The 14807-nt window shown below is 39.8% G+C and overlaps 1 protein-coding gene across 1 annotated transcript in view; it reads right to left on the reverse strand.

Moving 5' to 3' along the window:
- PASD1 (PAS domain containing repressor 1) overlaps positions 1-14807 on the reverse strand; it is an 81456-nt gene that overhangs the window by 16296 nt on the left and 50353 nt on the right. The window contains exon 11 of the mRNA XM_060087960.1: positions 8792-8864. Within this exon, the coding sequence (XP_059943943.1) occupies positions 8792-8864 (73 nt within the window). The remainder of the gene's footprint in view (positions 1-8791; positions 8865-14807) is intronic.

Below are 14807 nucleotides of genomic sequence, written 5' to 3' on the forward strand. Positions count from 1 at the left end.
AAATGTGTGCCAACCAAAGGCCGTGGCTATATATATATATATATGCACTGCAGAGGTGTTGGTAGCATGCCGGTTCAGAGAAGTGGGAAGGCTGTAGGAGAACTACCCCCACTGATGGGGCCATTTTTCTAGAGGTCCTGCACGTACAGGCTAGGCTTAGAGAAAGGAGAGGATGATTGGGGGCTGTTTAACCACTTCATGTTTTTTACACAAATTAAAGTTGAAAGTATTAGTAGCAAAAGTACCTTTAATATATAGTAGCAGAGAGATGGAAGTGGCCCTTGGGAGCTTCTAGTGCAACTTCCCCATTTGATAGTGTCAAAGAGGAGAAGCACATACAGCAAGTTAGGAGCAGAGTGAGTGATGTAATCCAGTGACTTCAAACTCAGCACCACTTTCCCTAACCCTAGTACCTCAATTTAAGCCATTTGTTGCTTTAAACCATATACATTATATTCCCATTTAGTGATGCAGTTCCATTTCTGTAACAACTGGATCCTTTCTGAATAGGCTGGGGCTCACTGCTCATATGAAATTTAAATACCTGGTTTATCAGTGAAATCTTGTACATCTCTGCCAAAAAATTGTTTGTTTGTGTGTTTGTTTGTTTGGGACTGGATTAAGACATAGACTCATGCTCATTTTTCCTTAAGGAAGCTGTTTGTTGGAGCACTTTCATCCAGATCAAATCCCAGCATTTGAACTTCAGGAAATTGTGCAACTTCACTGTTCAAGTACACTGTGCTTTGTACTCTTCAAAATAAGCAATATGTTTCTGGGGATGTGGCAATCTTTTCATTATTTAGAAAGATATTCTGCTGGGGTGGTATTCATTGAGATAGGATATGACCTCTCTTTCTCTGTCTTCTTGCTTCTGCTCTTTATCATAGCCATATGTCAATTTAATCACTAGCTCCTTGCTTCCTGGATGATTTTCAATAGAAATGTATATACTTGGGTGTTAAGATGTCCATTTTTGGGGCCTCCCTGGTGGCGCAGTGGTTAAGAGTCCGCCTGCCGATGCAGGGGATACAGGTTCGTGCCCCGGTCTGGGAGGATCCCATATGCCGCGGAGCGGCTGGGCCCGTGAGCCATGGCCGCTGGGCCTGCGCATCCGGAGCCTGTGCTCCGCAACGGGAGAGGCCACAACAGTGAGAGGCCCGCATACCACAAAAAGACAAAAAAAAAAAAAAAAAAAAAAAAAGATGTCCATTTTTGTGCATTCATAATTTTTAGCCCATCAATATAAATGTAGTGAGCTTAAATGATCTCAACTGATGGAATCATGTGCAGTAATAGTAAATGGCTTGGGAAAAAAACAACGCGAAGAAACTATTTTGAAAGCTAAAAGATTCCAGTTTAAAATACAATTAGGATGAAGGCCTGAAGACAGTCTTTCAAGAGAGGCAGCTAGATGCTAAAAAGAAAGATGAAATGAACATGCATACATGGGGGCAGGAAGGCAATCAATAAGCTTTTACAAGTTCAATAGGAGTTTTGGATTCACTTTTACTCCGTAACAGTTTCCATGAACAATACTCTAAAGGATTTTAAAGAGAAGCATGGCCTTTGAGGCTAGACACAGAGCAGGCTTCCAATGCAGCCTCCAATATCTGATGCTCTTGTGACCTAGAAGGGAGTGTACATTGTGGGGGCGGCACTCCAGAAGTATGTCCCCCAATTTTCACATTTTCCCCTTGATTAGCTTAATGTCAAAAGTGCTCTGCCTAATTTTTAAGAGATGCTTGCATTTTACTTTTTGGAAAAAAAAAAGTGCCATAGGGCTTGCAGTCAGATGACAGATTGAATAGCCATGGGAAAAACCCTAGGTAAAATAGAATAGAATTTTACAAATGCACTCCTTTAAAAAAAAAGGACAGAAATAAATTAAAAGTCATAGGAATGATCAAAAGCACGATGAATAAGCTCTAGAGAGTAGAGGTCTACTGGACAACATTGTACCTATAGTCAACAATAAGGTATACTTAAAATTTGTTAAGAGGGTAGATCTCATGTTATGACTCTTATGGCAATAAAATAAATTTTCTTTAAAAATAGGGTAAAAAAAATTCTCTCTGGAGAATTCCCTGGTGGGCCAGTGGTTAGGACTCGGCGCTTTCACTGCCAAGGGCCCGGGATCGATTCCTGGTTGGGGAACTAGGATCCCACAGGCCACACAGTGTAGCAATAATAATAATAATAATAATAAAATACAATAAAATAAAACTAAGCCAAAACAAGATAAAAATAAATTTTAAAAATTCTCTCTGGATCCCACCTCTTCTCCACCTACTGCTCTGTTTATGTGACTCCCTTGACAGCAAAACGTCTCAAAGGGAAGTCCTCAACATCTCCAGTTCCACTATCCTCTCCTAAACCTACTCAATCAGATGTTATCTCCCTGCCCCCATCTATACTCCACCAAAACTTTTCTCAAAGTCAGCAGTGGCTTCCAGGTCCTAAATCTAATGGTCACTTCTGAGTCATCAACCTACCTAATATATCAGCAGTGTTTGGCACCGTCATCATTCCCTCCTCCTGGAAATATTTTCTTCACTTGGCTTACCTCTTACCTCACTGGTCTCTCCCTCTCAAGTCTCCATGGCTGAGTCCTTCTCTTCTGTCTGATCTCTTAACGTTGGGGGTGCTCCAAGCTTAGTCCTTTGTCCTTATCTCTATCTTTACTTCCTCCCTTGGTCACTTCATCCAAGCTTTTAGCTTTAAGACCATCCGTGTTGATGATTCCCATATCCTTATCTCCAGGCCAGCTCTGCATTTCCAATTAACTATGTAGTAGGCTTCTCAAACATTTTCAGAGCGGAGACCCTGTATTACACCTCCCAACAAACACTCCTAAGCCTTCAAATTCTTCCCACAGTTTTCAAAGTTAATGCAATACCAGTTGCTCAGGTCAAGCACCTTAAAGTCATCCCTAACTTCTCTCTCTCTTTCTCACACATTTCATCTGATGTCAGCAAATCCAAGGGCTCTATCTTCAAAATATATCTACAAAGAGACCACTTCTCACAATTTCCACTGTTACTACCCTGGTGCAAGCCATCGTCATCATCTCTCACTTGGATTGCTGAGATAACCTCCTAACTAGGCTCCCAGCTTCCACTTTTGCCTCTGCTCCCCACAGCCTATTCTCAACATAGTGACTCTTTTTAATAAACCAAGCATATCACATCATTCTTCTGCTCATAACTCTCCAATGGCTCCCCATTTCATTTAGAGTAAAATCCAAAATCCATACAATGGCTTCCAAGGCCCTACTTGACCCGACTGCCATGACATCTCTGACTTCATCCGTACCTACTCTCACTTTTGGTCACTCTGCTCCAGCTATTCCTCTAAATACCAGGCACACTTCCACCTCAAGGCCTTGCACTGGTTTCCCCTCTCCTTGAATTTTCCCCCAGATATCTTCATGGCTAGCTTTCTCACCTCCTTCAATCTTTGCTCATACTTAACACTGCACTCCCTCATCTGTTGCATTCCAACCCTTTGCTTCCTACTCTACTTTCTTCAATAGCTCTTCTCACCTTCTAATATATGATTTGTTTATTTACTATACTTATCTTGTTTATGTAAGTGTATTATGTAAGTGTATCTCCTCCTGTTGGAATGTAAGCTCCTCTAGAACAGGAATTTTTCAGTTTTGTTAACTGATGTATCTACTCCCCTCACCTAAAACAGTGTATGTTACAAAGTAGGTACTGAATAAATATTTGGTCAATGAATTAATAAATGAATCTAAAATGGCCTTTAAAATAGGTATGTTTAAAATATTCAAAAATATAAAGAAAAGGAAGTCATAAAACAAAGAATAGGACAATATGAGAAAACAAAGACCTTTGATTTGAAGGCAGATGCTTCACTGTGTAGGAAGGGCATAGATATTGGGACCAGACAGGCCTTGGTTTTAATCTGGGCTCTGCCACTTATTATGTAACTTTGGGCAAGTTTTTCAACAGCAAGAATCCAAGATTCACCATCTGTAAAACTGGAATAATAACGCCTCGTAGAGTTATCGTGGGGGTCAAGCACCTAGCCCAATGCTTGACACGTAAGTCCTCAATAAAACTTAATCCTAAGTACCATGTTACCCCCCACTCCAAACACCCCTAGACTGAGTTAGGGCTGACCTTCTTAGACCACTTTCTGGATAAAATAAGTATCTGTTGAATGAACACGATTAAGTGCTTAGCACGCAGTAGGTGTAAAATCAACGGAAGATGCTTTCATGATTGCTCCCTAACTCAGGTTTGTCCTGTCCTCCTCATTAACACATAATCAGCTTGGGCAGAGTGCTTCTGAGTCTGATATATACTATGGCTCTCCTGCCCCACCCAGCCCCTGGTACATGCTCAAAGCCAGCTCCTTCTACAAAACAGCCTACCAGCTCCAGGCACAATAGATATGAGTGTAAAAGCAACCTGATAATGTACAAGCTCCAATTTTGCCAAAATGCCTGCGTAGTGCAACACAGTCCAGGAACAACAGATCTCTAGGGATGGATGACAGAATGTCAGAAGCTGGCAGCACGAGTCACCTAAACTCATCATTTAAAATAAAGTATTTGGGACAGAGTCAATTAGGAAGAATTTGTTTTGGATTGGCATTGATGCTACTACTTAAAGCCACTGCTGTTCAAATGGTGGTTTTGTGGAAAGAACTTTGTTCTCAATACATTGCCTTGTTCTCAACTCCTTGCCAGTTAACAGCTGTTCTCAACAGAACATGCCTTTTTTTGAATACAGCATTGTCCATAGTAACAGGTGACAGATCAAAATATGATGATCCCTGGCAGGGGCCAGTGTATGCTTTGTGTGGTTTTCTTCATGTTTCTTTTGCTTAGGTTTAGTTGAGATCCTTGAATCTCTGGGTTTATAGCTTTTATCAAACGTGGACAATTCTCTGGCCATTATTATTTCAAATATTTCTGTACTTCCCTCTACACTTTGGAGACTCCATTTACACATATATTTCGCCACTTGAAGAGTTTCTGACAGCTAATTGATGCTCTTTTCTTTTTGCTTGTTCTTTTAAAACTTTTTTAATTTTGGAGAATTTCTATTGCTTTGTCTTTAAATCCCCCAATCTACTAAATCTGCAATGTTTAATCTGCCATCAGTCCCATCTGGTGTTGTTTTCACTGCTCAAATTTCAACTTGAGGTTTTTCCCCATCTTCCATGTCTCTACTTAAAATTTTGAACATACGTAACACATATGTTAATATTCCTGTCCACTAATTCTAAAACCTGTGTTTGATCTGGGTGAGTTCCTATTGATTGGGCTTTCTCTTCAATAAGAGTTACATATTATTATTGCTTTTTTTGAATGCCTGGTAATCTTTGACTGAATGCCAAATATTGTTAATTTTACCTTCTAGGGGTATTGGATAATTTTGCATTCCTATAAACATTCTTCATCTTTGTTCTGGAATGTAGTTAAATTACTTGATTTGATCCCTTTGGTCTTGCCTTAATGATGTGATAGTCAGAACCAGAGCAATAGTTAGCCTAGGGCTAATTTTTCCCTATAACTAAGGCAAGACCTTTCTGTGTACATTTATACCTCATGTCCTGAGTATTATGAGGATTTCTAGTGTGGCTGGTAGAACAGGAAGTACCACCAGCCCTGTATGAATGTTGGCACTGTTCCCTCTAATCCTCTTGGGTGGTTCTTTCTCCTCACAGATCCCTGGCATCCTCTACCCATGCAGCCCTCTCCCCTCTGGTACTCTGCTAGCAACTTTAGACTACCTAGTCTCATGTCAATCTCCTCAGCTCAGGAATTCCACTGGGATCCCTGTGTGTTCTCCCTCTTGGCTACATGGCCTGAAAACTCACTAGGTATAAGCTAGGGCAATTGTAGGGCTCATTTCATTCGTTTCCCATCTCTTAAGAGTCCCTGTCCTTTGTTGCCTGATGTCCATTATCTTGAAAGCTGTTATTTCATATATTTTTGTCTTTTATTTTTGGCTGTTTTGGGCAGAAAAGTCAATCTGGTCCCTGTCACTCCATCTTAATTGGAAACAGAAGTCCCCCAATTCCATAGTATATTGTACAGTTACTGAAATGATTAAACTTGGGACTGTACAAAGGTAGAATTTAGTGATAAGTGAAAACCAAAGGGAATGGAGTAGCAGGCAAGCTATCATTATAACTAAGTAAAAAACAGATGTGATGGTAGACTGAATGGAAATTAGCAAAATTAAATAGCAACTGTGCCATTGTGATAAGATTATGAATTTCTTTTAAAAAACTTACCTTTCAATGTTAAAATTACTTAGGTTTTATAAATTTTATAAAGGGAGAATTTTTTTAATCCAACTTTCCTCAGAACATTAAGTTGAAGGAATGGATTCTTCACACATAGCACACTACAGATCCTGGGTAAATATCTGTTGACTGACTGATGAAGTCTTGCTGTCAGCTGTGTAGATGTCGGACTGATGGCCAGAGCTATATGGATGCCTTGGCCTTTTTTCCTAGCATAGCTGAAAATTAGTTTGTGTGTAAACAGAGCACTGCTCTATTTAAATTAACCTTCTTCTACCTAATTTCCTCACTGTTTCCTACTGTCTTGAACAGAATGCTAGATTAAGCAGAGGTACGTCTTCAGAAGGGAGGAAGTTTTATCTACACAGAAGTAGCTTGTTGAATGAGCAAGAGTTGGAAAATACAATAGAAAAATCAGCACTTCATATTGAAAATATGTGTTCACAGCATCTCCATGTTACAGAAGAACTTAAATACCTGCATAGTCCACGGAACATGAAAATCCTTTCAAGCAAAATCACATGGAAGACTGAAAACCAAAGTGAGAGTCTACACATCCAACCTGTTGATACTGCTCTTGAAATCCCTTTACCAGACATTTAAAGAGTGCTATAAAAATAATAGAGTGCTTTAACATACAATATTCATTTGTGCATCTAATATTTATTATAAGCACCTACTATGTGTGGCCAGCCCTGTTCAAGGTATTTGGTGATATGCTGATGAACAAGAGAACCCTTGCTCTCACAGAAGTTTCATTCTATTGCATGAATACAGACAATATATTAATAAATGAGGTTCCTTTGAGCATTATCATATATCTTTATGAGGTAGCCTGGCAGAGATTATTACCACTCCCATTTTACAGATAATGAAACTGAGGCTCTCCATGGTAAAATAACATTCCCCCAGTCACATAATTGGTAAATGGCTGAATCAGGAATTGAACCCTTATCTTCTGATGTCTAGGTCATCTTTTCTCTCAGTAGTACTGTCACCACCACAGCGAACCAGCCTAGCAGCTATGTTGCATGCACCCATGGAATGGCAGGTAAGGTGAAAGACTATCCATTGGGAAGGTTTCCTAGGATGCTTTTTCTGTTCTTCTATATCTGTTTTTCTTGCAGTTTGAACTTATCTCCCAGACTAGAATTTAGATCATTGAGGGCAGAACCAGGTGTCATATTTCTATTAATGTGTATCCCTATAGGATTCTCTAGAGGAACGTCTGGTGAATGGATAATTGGATGATACATTTAATGGCTTAAGAAAAAGATGGAGGCAGGACTTCCCTGGTGGTGCAGTGGTTAAGAATCCACCTGCCAATGCAGGGGACATGGGTTCGAGCCCTGGTCTGGGAAGATCCCACATGCCACGGAGCAACTAGGCCCATGCACCACAATTACTGAGCCTGCGCTCTAGAGCCTGCGAGCCACAACTACTGAGCCCACGTGCCACAACTACTGAAGCTCGCGTGCCTAGAGCCCGTGCTCCACAACAGGAGAAGCCACCACAATGAGAAGCCCGTGCACAGCAACGAAGACCCAACACAGCCAAAAATAAATAAATAAATAAGTTTATAAAAAAGAAAAGGAAAGGATGGAGGACAATCCAGATTAATTAGGAATTGGGTTCTGCCCATAATGGGCAAATGACTCTGCCATCTCATGGGTCTACTCACATAGCCTACAGTAGCAGGCAGGTCACTAACCTCTCATTTCAAAATGCACTCACAAGTCAAAAATACCTTGAACAATGTCTGGCGTACAGCACAGCTTAATTCTTTTTAAAGCTACTACAGGGATCATTCTAAGCATGGCCATTACTGGCTCCCAATAAGAAATGGCTACAAAAAGGCAACTGTGTAACACCGCTCAGGTGCTATGCCCATATGGGATATTTCTTGAAATTAAAACCTATGTAGGACAAGGAAAGCTGAATTTGCCACCCCAAAATATGCCTCCTTGGCATAAGGATTATTTCGAGCTGGTTATGCTTAAGAAACAGCAGACAGAGGAGAAGCTCTGAAAACCAACGGAAGTTACTCTACTGTAAGAGATACTTCCACTTGTAAGTGTGTCTTCCTCTTTGCACCGGGAAGAAAAGGATGAGTCGAAATTTCTAGGAGCTCTTATCAATGCAGAAAGCCAGGACTCAAATCTGCATAGCAAGCTTCCCCACAACTGACTCCCCGCCCCCAACATCTTCTTTTATCTTTAGCTGAAAATGGCATTTAAGCTGGTAGCTTGAGCCATTTTGGAGAGTTATGCAGTATTCTGGGGTCTCTCCCACGTATACAAGGAGATGTACATGTTATTAAACATCTGTTTGTTTTTCTCCTGTTAATCCTGTCTTTTAATTACAGGGGCATCTCAGCCAAGAACCTAGAAGCGTAAAGGGAAATTTGTTTTCTTCCCCCACCTTGGCAGCACACATTTACTAAAGAATCAACATTATGGGAATAAGGGTCCAAGCTTTTACTCTATGTACTCAGTGTACGTACTTCTGAGGCAGGAGCATCAGGTTCGGCATGCAGGTGTTCCATTCTAGAACTTCTTCTTTGGCCTTGAACACTTCTATAAATAAGTGAAAAGAGAGATGGTAAACACATCTCACTTGCCATTTAAATCTAAATTCTCTATAATACAATAAAAATGAGGTTCTGTTAAAGAGAAAAACCATAGGCCCCAAATGGCATCACTTGTGCTAAAGTCCATGATACCAAACCCAGATTTAATACCTACCTAACTTAACTGTAGTTTCAACCTTCACCACAAACGTAATCTTATTTATAGTCTGGAATTTCCTGGTCAGAACCAAGTAAGTAATCTGTCACATGGGTCCTCTCTATCCCCCAAGGGAAGAAGAGGCAACCTGCAGGATTAAACTCTTGACATTACTCTTCTCCCCCAAAAGATGTCCTAGCCTAAAAATAATCCTTTCTTTTCTTTTGCTAATAACTCCCTGGCCCCACCCCTCTTCCTATAAAAACCTTCCATTCTGTACAACCCCTTGGAGCACTCTTCCCGTTGCTAGATGGGACACTGCCCAATTCATGAATAGCCTAATAAAGCCAATTCAATTTTCAAATTTACTCAGTTAAAATTTGGTTTTTAACAGTTCAAATAAGAAAGAAAAATCTGTTTTATTTTTATTAATACATAACATCATCAATCTTTGACGTGTCACTTTTCCTACAGAGAGAGTTGTTCTGCACCATATCGATAATAAAGTAAATCATTTGGACCCTCATTAGAATGATGTTTTTTTTTTGAATTTTGAATTTTATTTCTTTATTTTTTATACAGCAGGTTCTTATTAGTTATCTATTTTATATATATTAGTGTATATATGTCAATCCCAATCTCCCATTTCATCCCACCACCACCACCCCCAGTCACTTTCCCCCCTTGGTGTCCAAACGTTTGTTCTCTACATCTGTGTCTCTATTTCTGCCTTGCAAACCAGTTCATCTGTACCGTTTTTCTACATTCCACATATATGTGTTAATATACGATACTTATTTTTCTCTTTCTGACTTACTTCACTCTGTATGACAGACTCTAGGTCCATCCACCTCACTACAAATAACTCAATTTCATTTCTTTTTATGGCTGAGTAATATTCCATTGTATATATGTGCCACATCTTCTTTATCCATTCATCTGTTGATGGACACTTAGGTTGTTTCCATGTCCTGGCTATTGTAAATAGAGCTGCTATGAACATTGTGGTACGTGACTCTTTTTGAATTATGGTTTTGTCAGGGTATATGCCCAGTAGTGGGATTGCTGGGTCGTATGGTAGTTATCTTTGACTTTTCCCTCTTTCTCAACTCTCTTCTGATTTGTATGAAAGTTTGTTATTACTTTCTGTCTGCCTTTTCTACCTGGTGTATTTCTTGAAGGCGGTGCACTTCCTTTGAACCTCTTGTATCCCCAGCACCTACCACAGTGAAGAGCACTTACTAGGTGTTTTCATGAATATCTGCTGAGTGCATAAAGGAATAAACAAACTGACCAGTTAGTTCATTAAAATATTTGCACATCCCTCATCCCAGGCCTGCTCAGCTTGACACAATTATTTTCAAAGACCAGCTGAGGTTTCCATCTGTTCCTTAAGAGCAATTAAATGACTCCATATTGACTTCTAAATACTAAATATCTTTATGCCTGAGATAAGCAGCATGTGAATGAATGTCTAATATGGTACCCACTAACTACATGTGGCTAAATTAAAATCATAATTAAATAAAATTTAAAATTTACTTTTTCAGTCACAGCAGACATATTTTAAGTGCTCCATAGCTATATATGGCCAGTGGCTACTGTATTAAACAGAACAGATTAAAGAGCATTTCTGTCATCACAAAATGTTCTATTGAACAGTGTTATATCAAAGGATGCAGTGGGTGTTACTGGACAAGACGCTAACTTTGACAAGAAAACATTATGAGGCAATTAGGTTTTGCTTTAAATCCACTGGCTTGAATACTGAAAATATAAAATAAAGAAAAGCAAAATTTTCCAAGTTCTTCCATGACTTTACATTTCATACTCCTCTAGGTGTCAATATAGATGGCAAATATTTGACTTAAAATCAGAATGTACAAATAACCAATAAACACATACATTGTTAATGAAAAGTATTGAGGACTCTTTCATACCTAACCAGTCTATGCATGTATAAAATAGAGGGTTTGCAGTCACATCCATTGCTGGTCTTTGGTTAGGAATGGATACAAACAGAACTTTCCTTTTCCAATTTGCATCAGTTAATTCTCGAAAAGAAAGAAAACGATCAAAGAACACTTTCCTAGCTATATTTACATGAAAAGAACAGTTTCTAATTTTACGAAGAAAAGTACCTCTGTCTCATTATGTAAAATCTCAAAATGTTACTCTTAAATTGGGCCCTTAATGTTTTTTACTCTTTTTGAATCTTTCCCCAAGGTTTGATATTCATTGGTAAAGTAGTCAACACTGCTGAATTACTTTAATGGAAGGCTGTTCTTGGCTCAGAAAAGCATCTACTTCTACTTGCTATATAAATGAAACTGTAAATATGAAAAAGACGCCCCAATGAATACTGTCCTTTCATACATCAATGAGGCACAAACTAAGGTGTGTTTTGAACAGTTGTGGCACAGAGTCAAGAAACTGATGACAGTAAAAATATAATCCTAAATGTCTCTGCTTGTTTAATTTACAGCCGAGATGATCTAATCTGAAGCAATGGAAGAAAGGCAAATCAGATTTCCCTTCTTGGTTACAGGCTGTGACCAAAGTTTAAGGAGCTAATTTTTAAGATTATTCTAACCAAAGCTACTCCGTAGGCTCACAGAAGAAACCCACTACCACCCCACGTCTGAAATGTGAAATCTTGAGTCAAGTTATAGGTATCCTTTTTTCCTTCAGGCCCAACTGCATCTCAGCCATCCCTGGCAACTGCATTAGTACTAGCATCTCCAGAGCCTACCTGTCCCCAAGAGTCACTATGCACTTAAGTGGTTCCTTAGGGATCATGCCTGAAATGGCCTCCTGTTCTTCCAAGCCCCCATCATTGTGCCTAGTATGTCAGAGTTGCCATGGAAGATGGAGAGAATTTGGGGGTCACACACTTGGGCTCAAACTTCAGCTCTCACACTTCCTAGCTGTGAGACCTAGAGCAAGCCTCTTAACTTCCCTGAGCCCCAGTTTCCCAGTGCTTAAAGTGAGACTCATAATACACACCTTGTAGGTGTCTTGTAAAGATAAAATAGTGTTTGGAAAAAAGTGCTTGGTAATCTGTACCGTCCAACATGAGCCTCTCAAACGCCCTCATTAGCCATTCTCCCTTTGATCGCTCCATTCCTCTAAGTTTCTTCTCCACTTAAATATATGATTTAGGACGTATAATACTGTAATTTGCTTCAAAATGGTTCTTCTACGACTTTAATTCTCTTCTCGAGAAAATGTGTTCCTCAGAGATGAATTCTGCATGTGCTATCATTTATTCCTTCAGAGCCAAGCAGCAGACTCTCCAGTGCTCATGTAAGCAGACTGGGATCAAGAGTTGATATTGCTATCCACCACCTAGACCTGTACTCTCCTTTGGGCAGGGATGGAGGGAGGAAGAGGGGTGTTTTATGGCTACAGGGCTCTGCATACAATTCACTCTTGTCAATACCCCCTGAATGAATGTACAAACTGATCCCCCCTATTGAAAAATAACTACTCTGCTTTTTTTTTTTTTTTTTTTTTTTTTTTTTGCTGTACGCGGGCCTCTTACTGTCGTGGTCTCTCCCGTTGCAGAGCACAGGCTCCGGACACGCAGGCTCAGCGGCAATGGCTCACGGGCCCAGCCGCTCCGCGGCATGTGGGATCTTCCCGGACCAGGGCACGAACCCGTGTCCCCTGCATCGGCAGGCGGACTCTCAACCACTGTGCCACCAGGGGAGCCCTACTCTGCTTTTAAAATATTTCTTCTCTTTTAATATAGCTTCTTTCAGTAAAGAAATCATTGGAAAATGTCATCTTAATAGACTTACATGATCCGAAGACTTAACTAGTTTATTTCAGGAACCTTATCCAAAGGCAGATAGGCAAAGGAGATGATTTTGATCAGTTCAGAAAATCAATAACTTGAAGTGAGTGCTCATCCATCACCTTCAGTTATCGTAAGGTAACTGTTAAGTAACCCTACTCCTTACCCACCACCAATCTCACCTCTGACTGGCAGGGGAGATATCATCATTTACTGAGTTCCTATCATGTGGTAGGTATCTCACACATATTATCTTTCTGGATACTAAAGTAAGTCAGTGGTATGTGTGTTGTTTTAATTCCCACTTTACAGATGAGGAAAATAAAGCTCCATAAGGTGAATAATGTATAAGGTCTGTAAAAAATTAATAAACGAAAGGTCATTTAAGTAGAGTTGGGAAACAAGAAGGTGGGGGCGCACTCACATCCTGTGACAACAACAGAGCACAAGACGAAGAAAGACTCCTTTTATTTCCTGGCAAGGACTCAACCAAAGAAAAGCCATGGACTCTTTGTTTACTGTAACCACCCCAACTCCTTTTTCCCCTCTATAAAAGGGTTCTCCTTCCCTTGCCGTGCAGGGGTTTCTAAGTGGCTAGTCATGGTTGCAGACCCCAAACTGCAATTCTCTGCTGATCCCAAACAAATGCATCTTTGCTGGAGAAACATCTGGCTGTCTAGTTGTCTCAGGTCAACACTTTGCTTGCTCTTGCAGGGACCAGAGAATACTCACAACGGCTCCAGGACTGGTGAGCAAGCCGGTGTGGTACCTACATTGAGCCCATTGTTGTTCACTGTTTTTCTCACCAACCCTGGAGTTTGAAAGTATGTCTTTCTCCTGGATCTGGGTTCACACCCTCTTTGCGTTTGAAGCTCTCCAGGCTGTATTCAGTATCTTCATTAAGTTTTCATTTTTCTGGTAAAGGCCTTGTTCTGTATGCGAGTATTCGTTTGGCACTTAGGTCTGATCTTGAGATCAGATTGCTTCAACCATGGAGGCTAAACAATACACTACTTAATAACCAAGTGATCACTGAAGAAATCAAAGAGGAAATAAAAAAAAAATACCTAGAAACAAATGACAATGGAGACACGACGACCCAAAACCTATGGGATGCAGCAAAAGCAGTTCTAAGAGGGAAGTTTATAGCAATACAATCCTACCTTAAGAAACAGGAAACACCTCAAATAAACAACCTAAACTTGCACCTAAAGCAATTAGAGAAAGAAGAACAAAAAAACCCCCCAAAGTTAGCAGAAGGAAAGAAATCATAAAGATCAGATCAGAAATAAATGAAAAACAAATGAAGGAAACAATAGCAAAGATCAATAAAATTAAAGGCTGGTTCTTTGAGAATATAAACAAAATTGATAAACCATTAGCCAGACTCATCAAGAAAAAAAAGGAAGAAGACTCAAATCAATAGAATTAGAAATGAAAAAGGAGAAGTAACAACTGACACTGCCGAAATACAAAAGATCATGAGAGATTACTACAAGTAACACTATGCCAATAAAATGGACAACCTGGAAGAAATGGACAAATTCTTAGAAATGCACAACCTGCCAAGACTGAATCAGGAAGAAATAGAAAATATGAACAGACCAATCACAAGCACTGAAATTGAAACTGTGATTAAAAATCTTCCAACAAACAAAAGCCCAGAACCAGATGGCTTCACAGGCGAATTCTATCAAACATTTAGAGAAGAGCTAACACCTATCCTTCTCAAACTCTTCCAAAATATAGCAGAGGGAGGAACACTCCCAAACTCATTCTACGAGGCCACCATCACCCTGATACCAAAACCAGACAAATATGTCACAAAAAACAGAAGACTACAGGCCAGTATCACTGATGAACATAGATGCAAAAGTCCTCAACAGAATACTAGCAAACAGAATCCAACAGCACATTAAAAGGATCATACACCATGATCAAGTGGGGTTTATTCCAGGAATGCAAGGATTCTTCAATATACACAAATCAATCAA

This window comes from Mesoplodon densirostris, chromosome X, assembly GCF_025265405.1.
Source record: "Mesoplodon densirostris isolate mMesDen1 chromosome X, mMesDen1 primary haplotype, whole genome shotgun sequence".
NCBI classification, from domain to species: domain Eukaryota; kingdom Metazoa; phylum Chordata; class Mammalia; order Artiodactyla; family Ziphiidae; genus Mesoplodon; species Mesoplodon densirostris.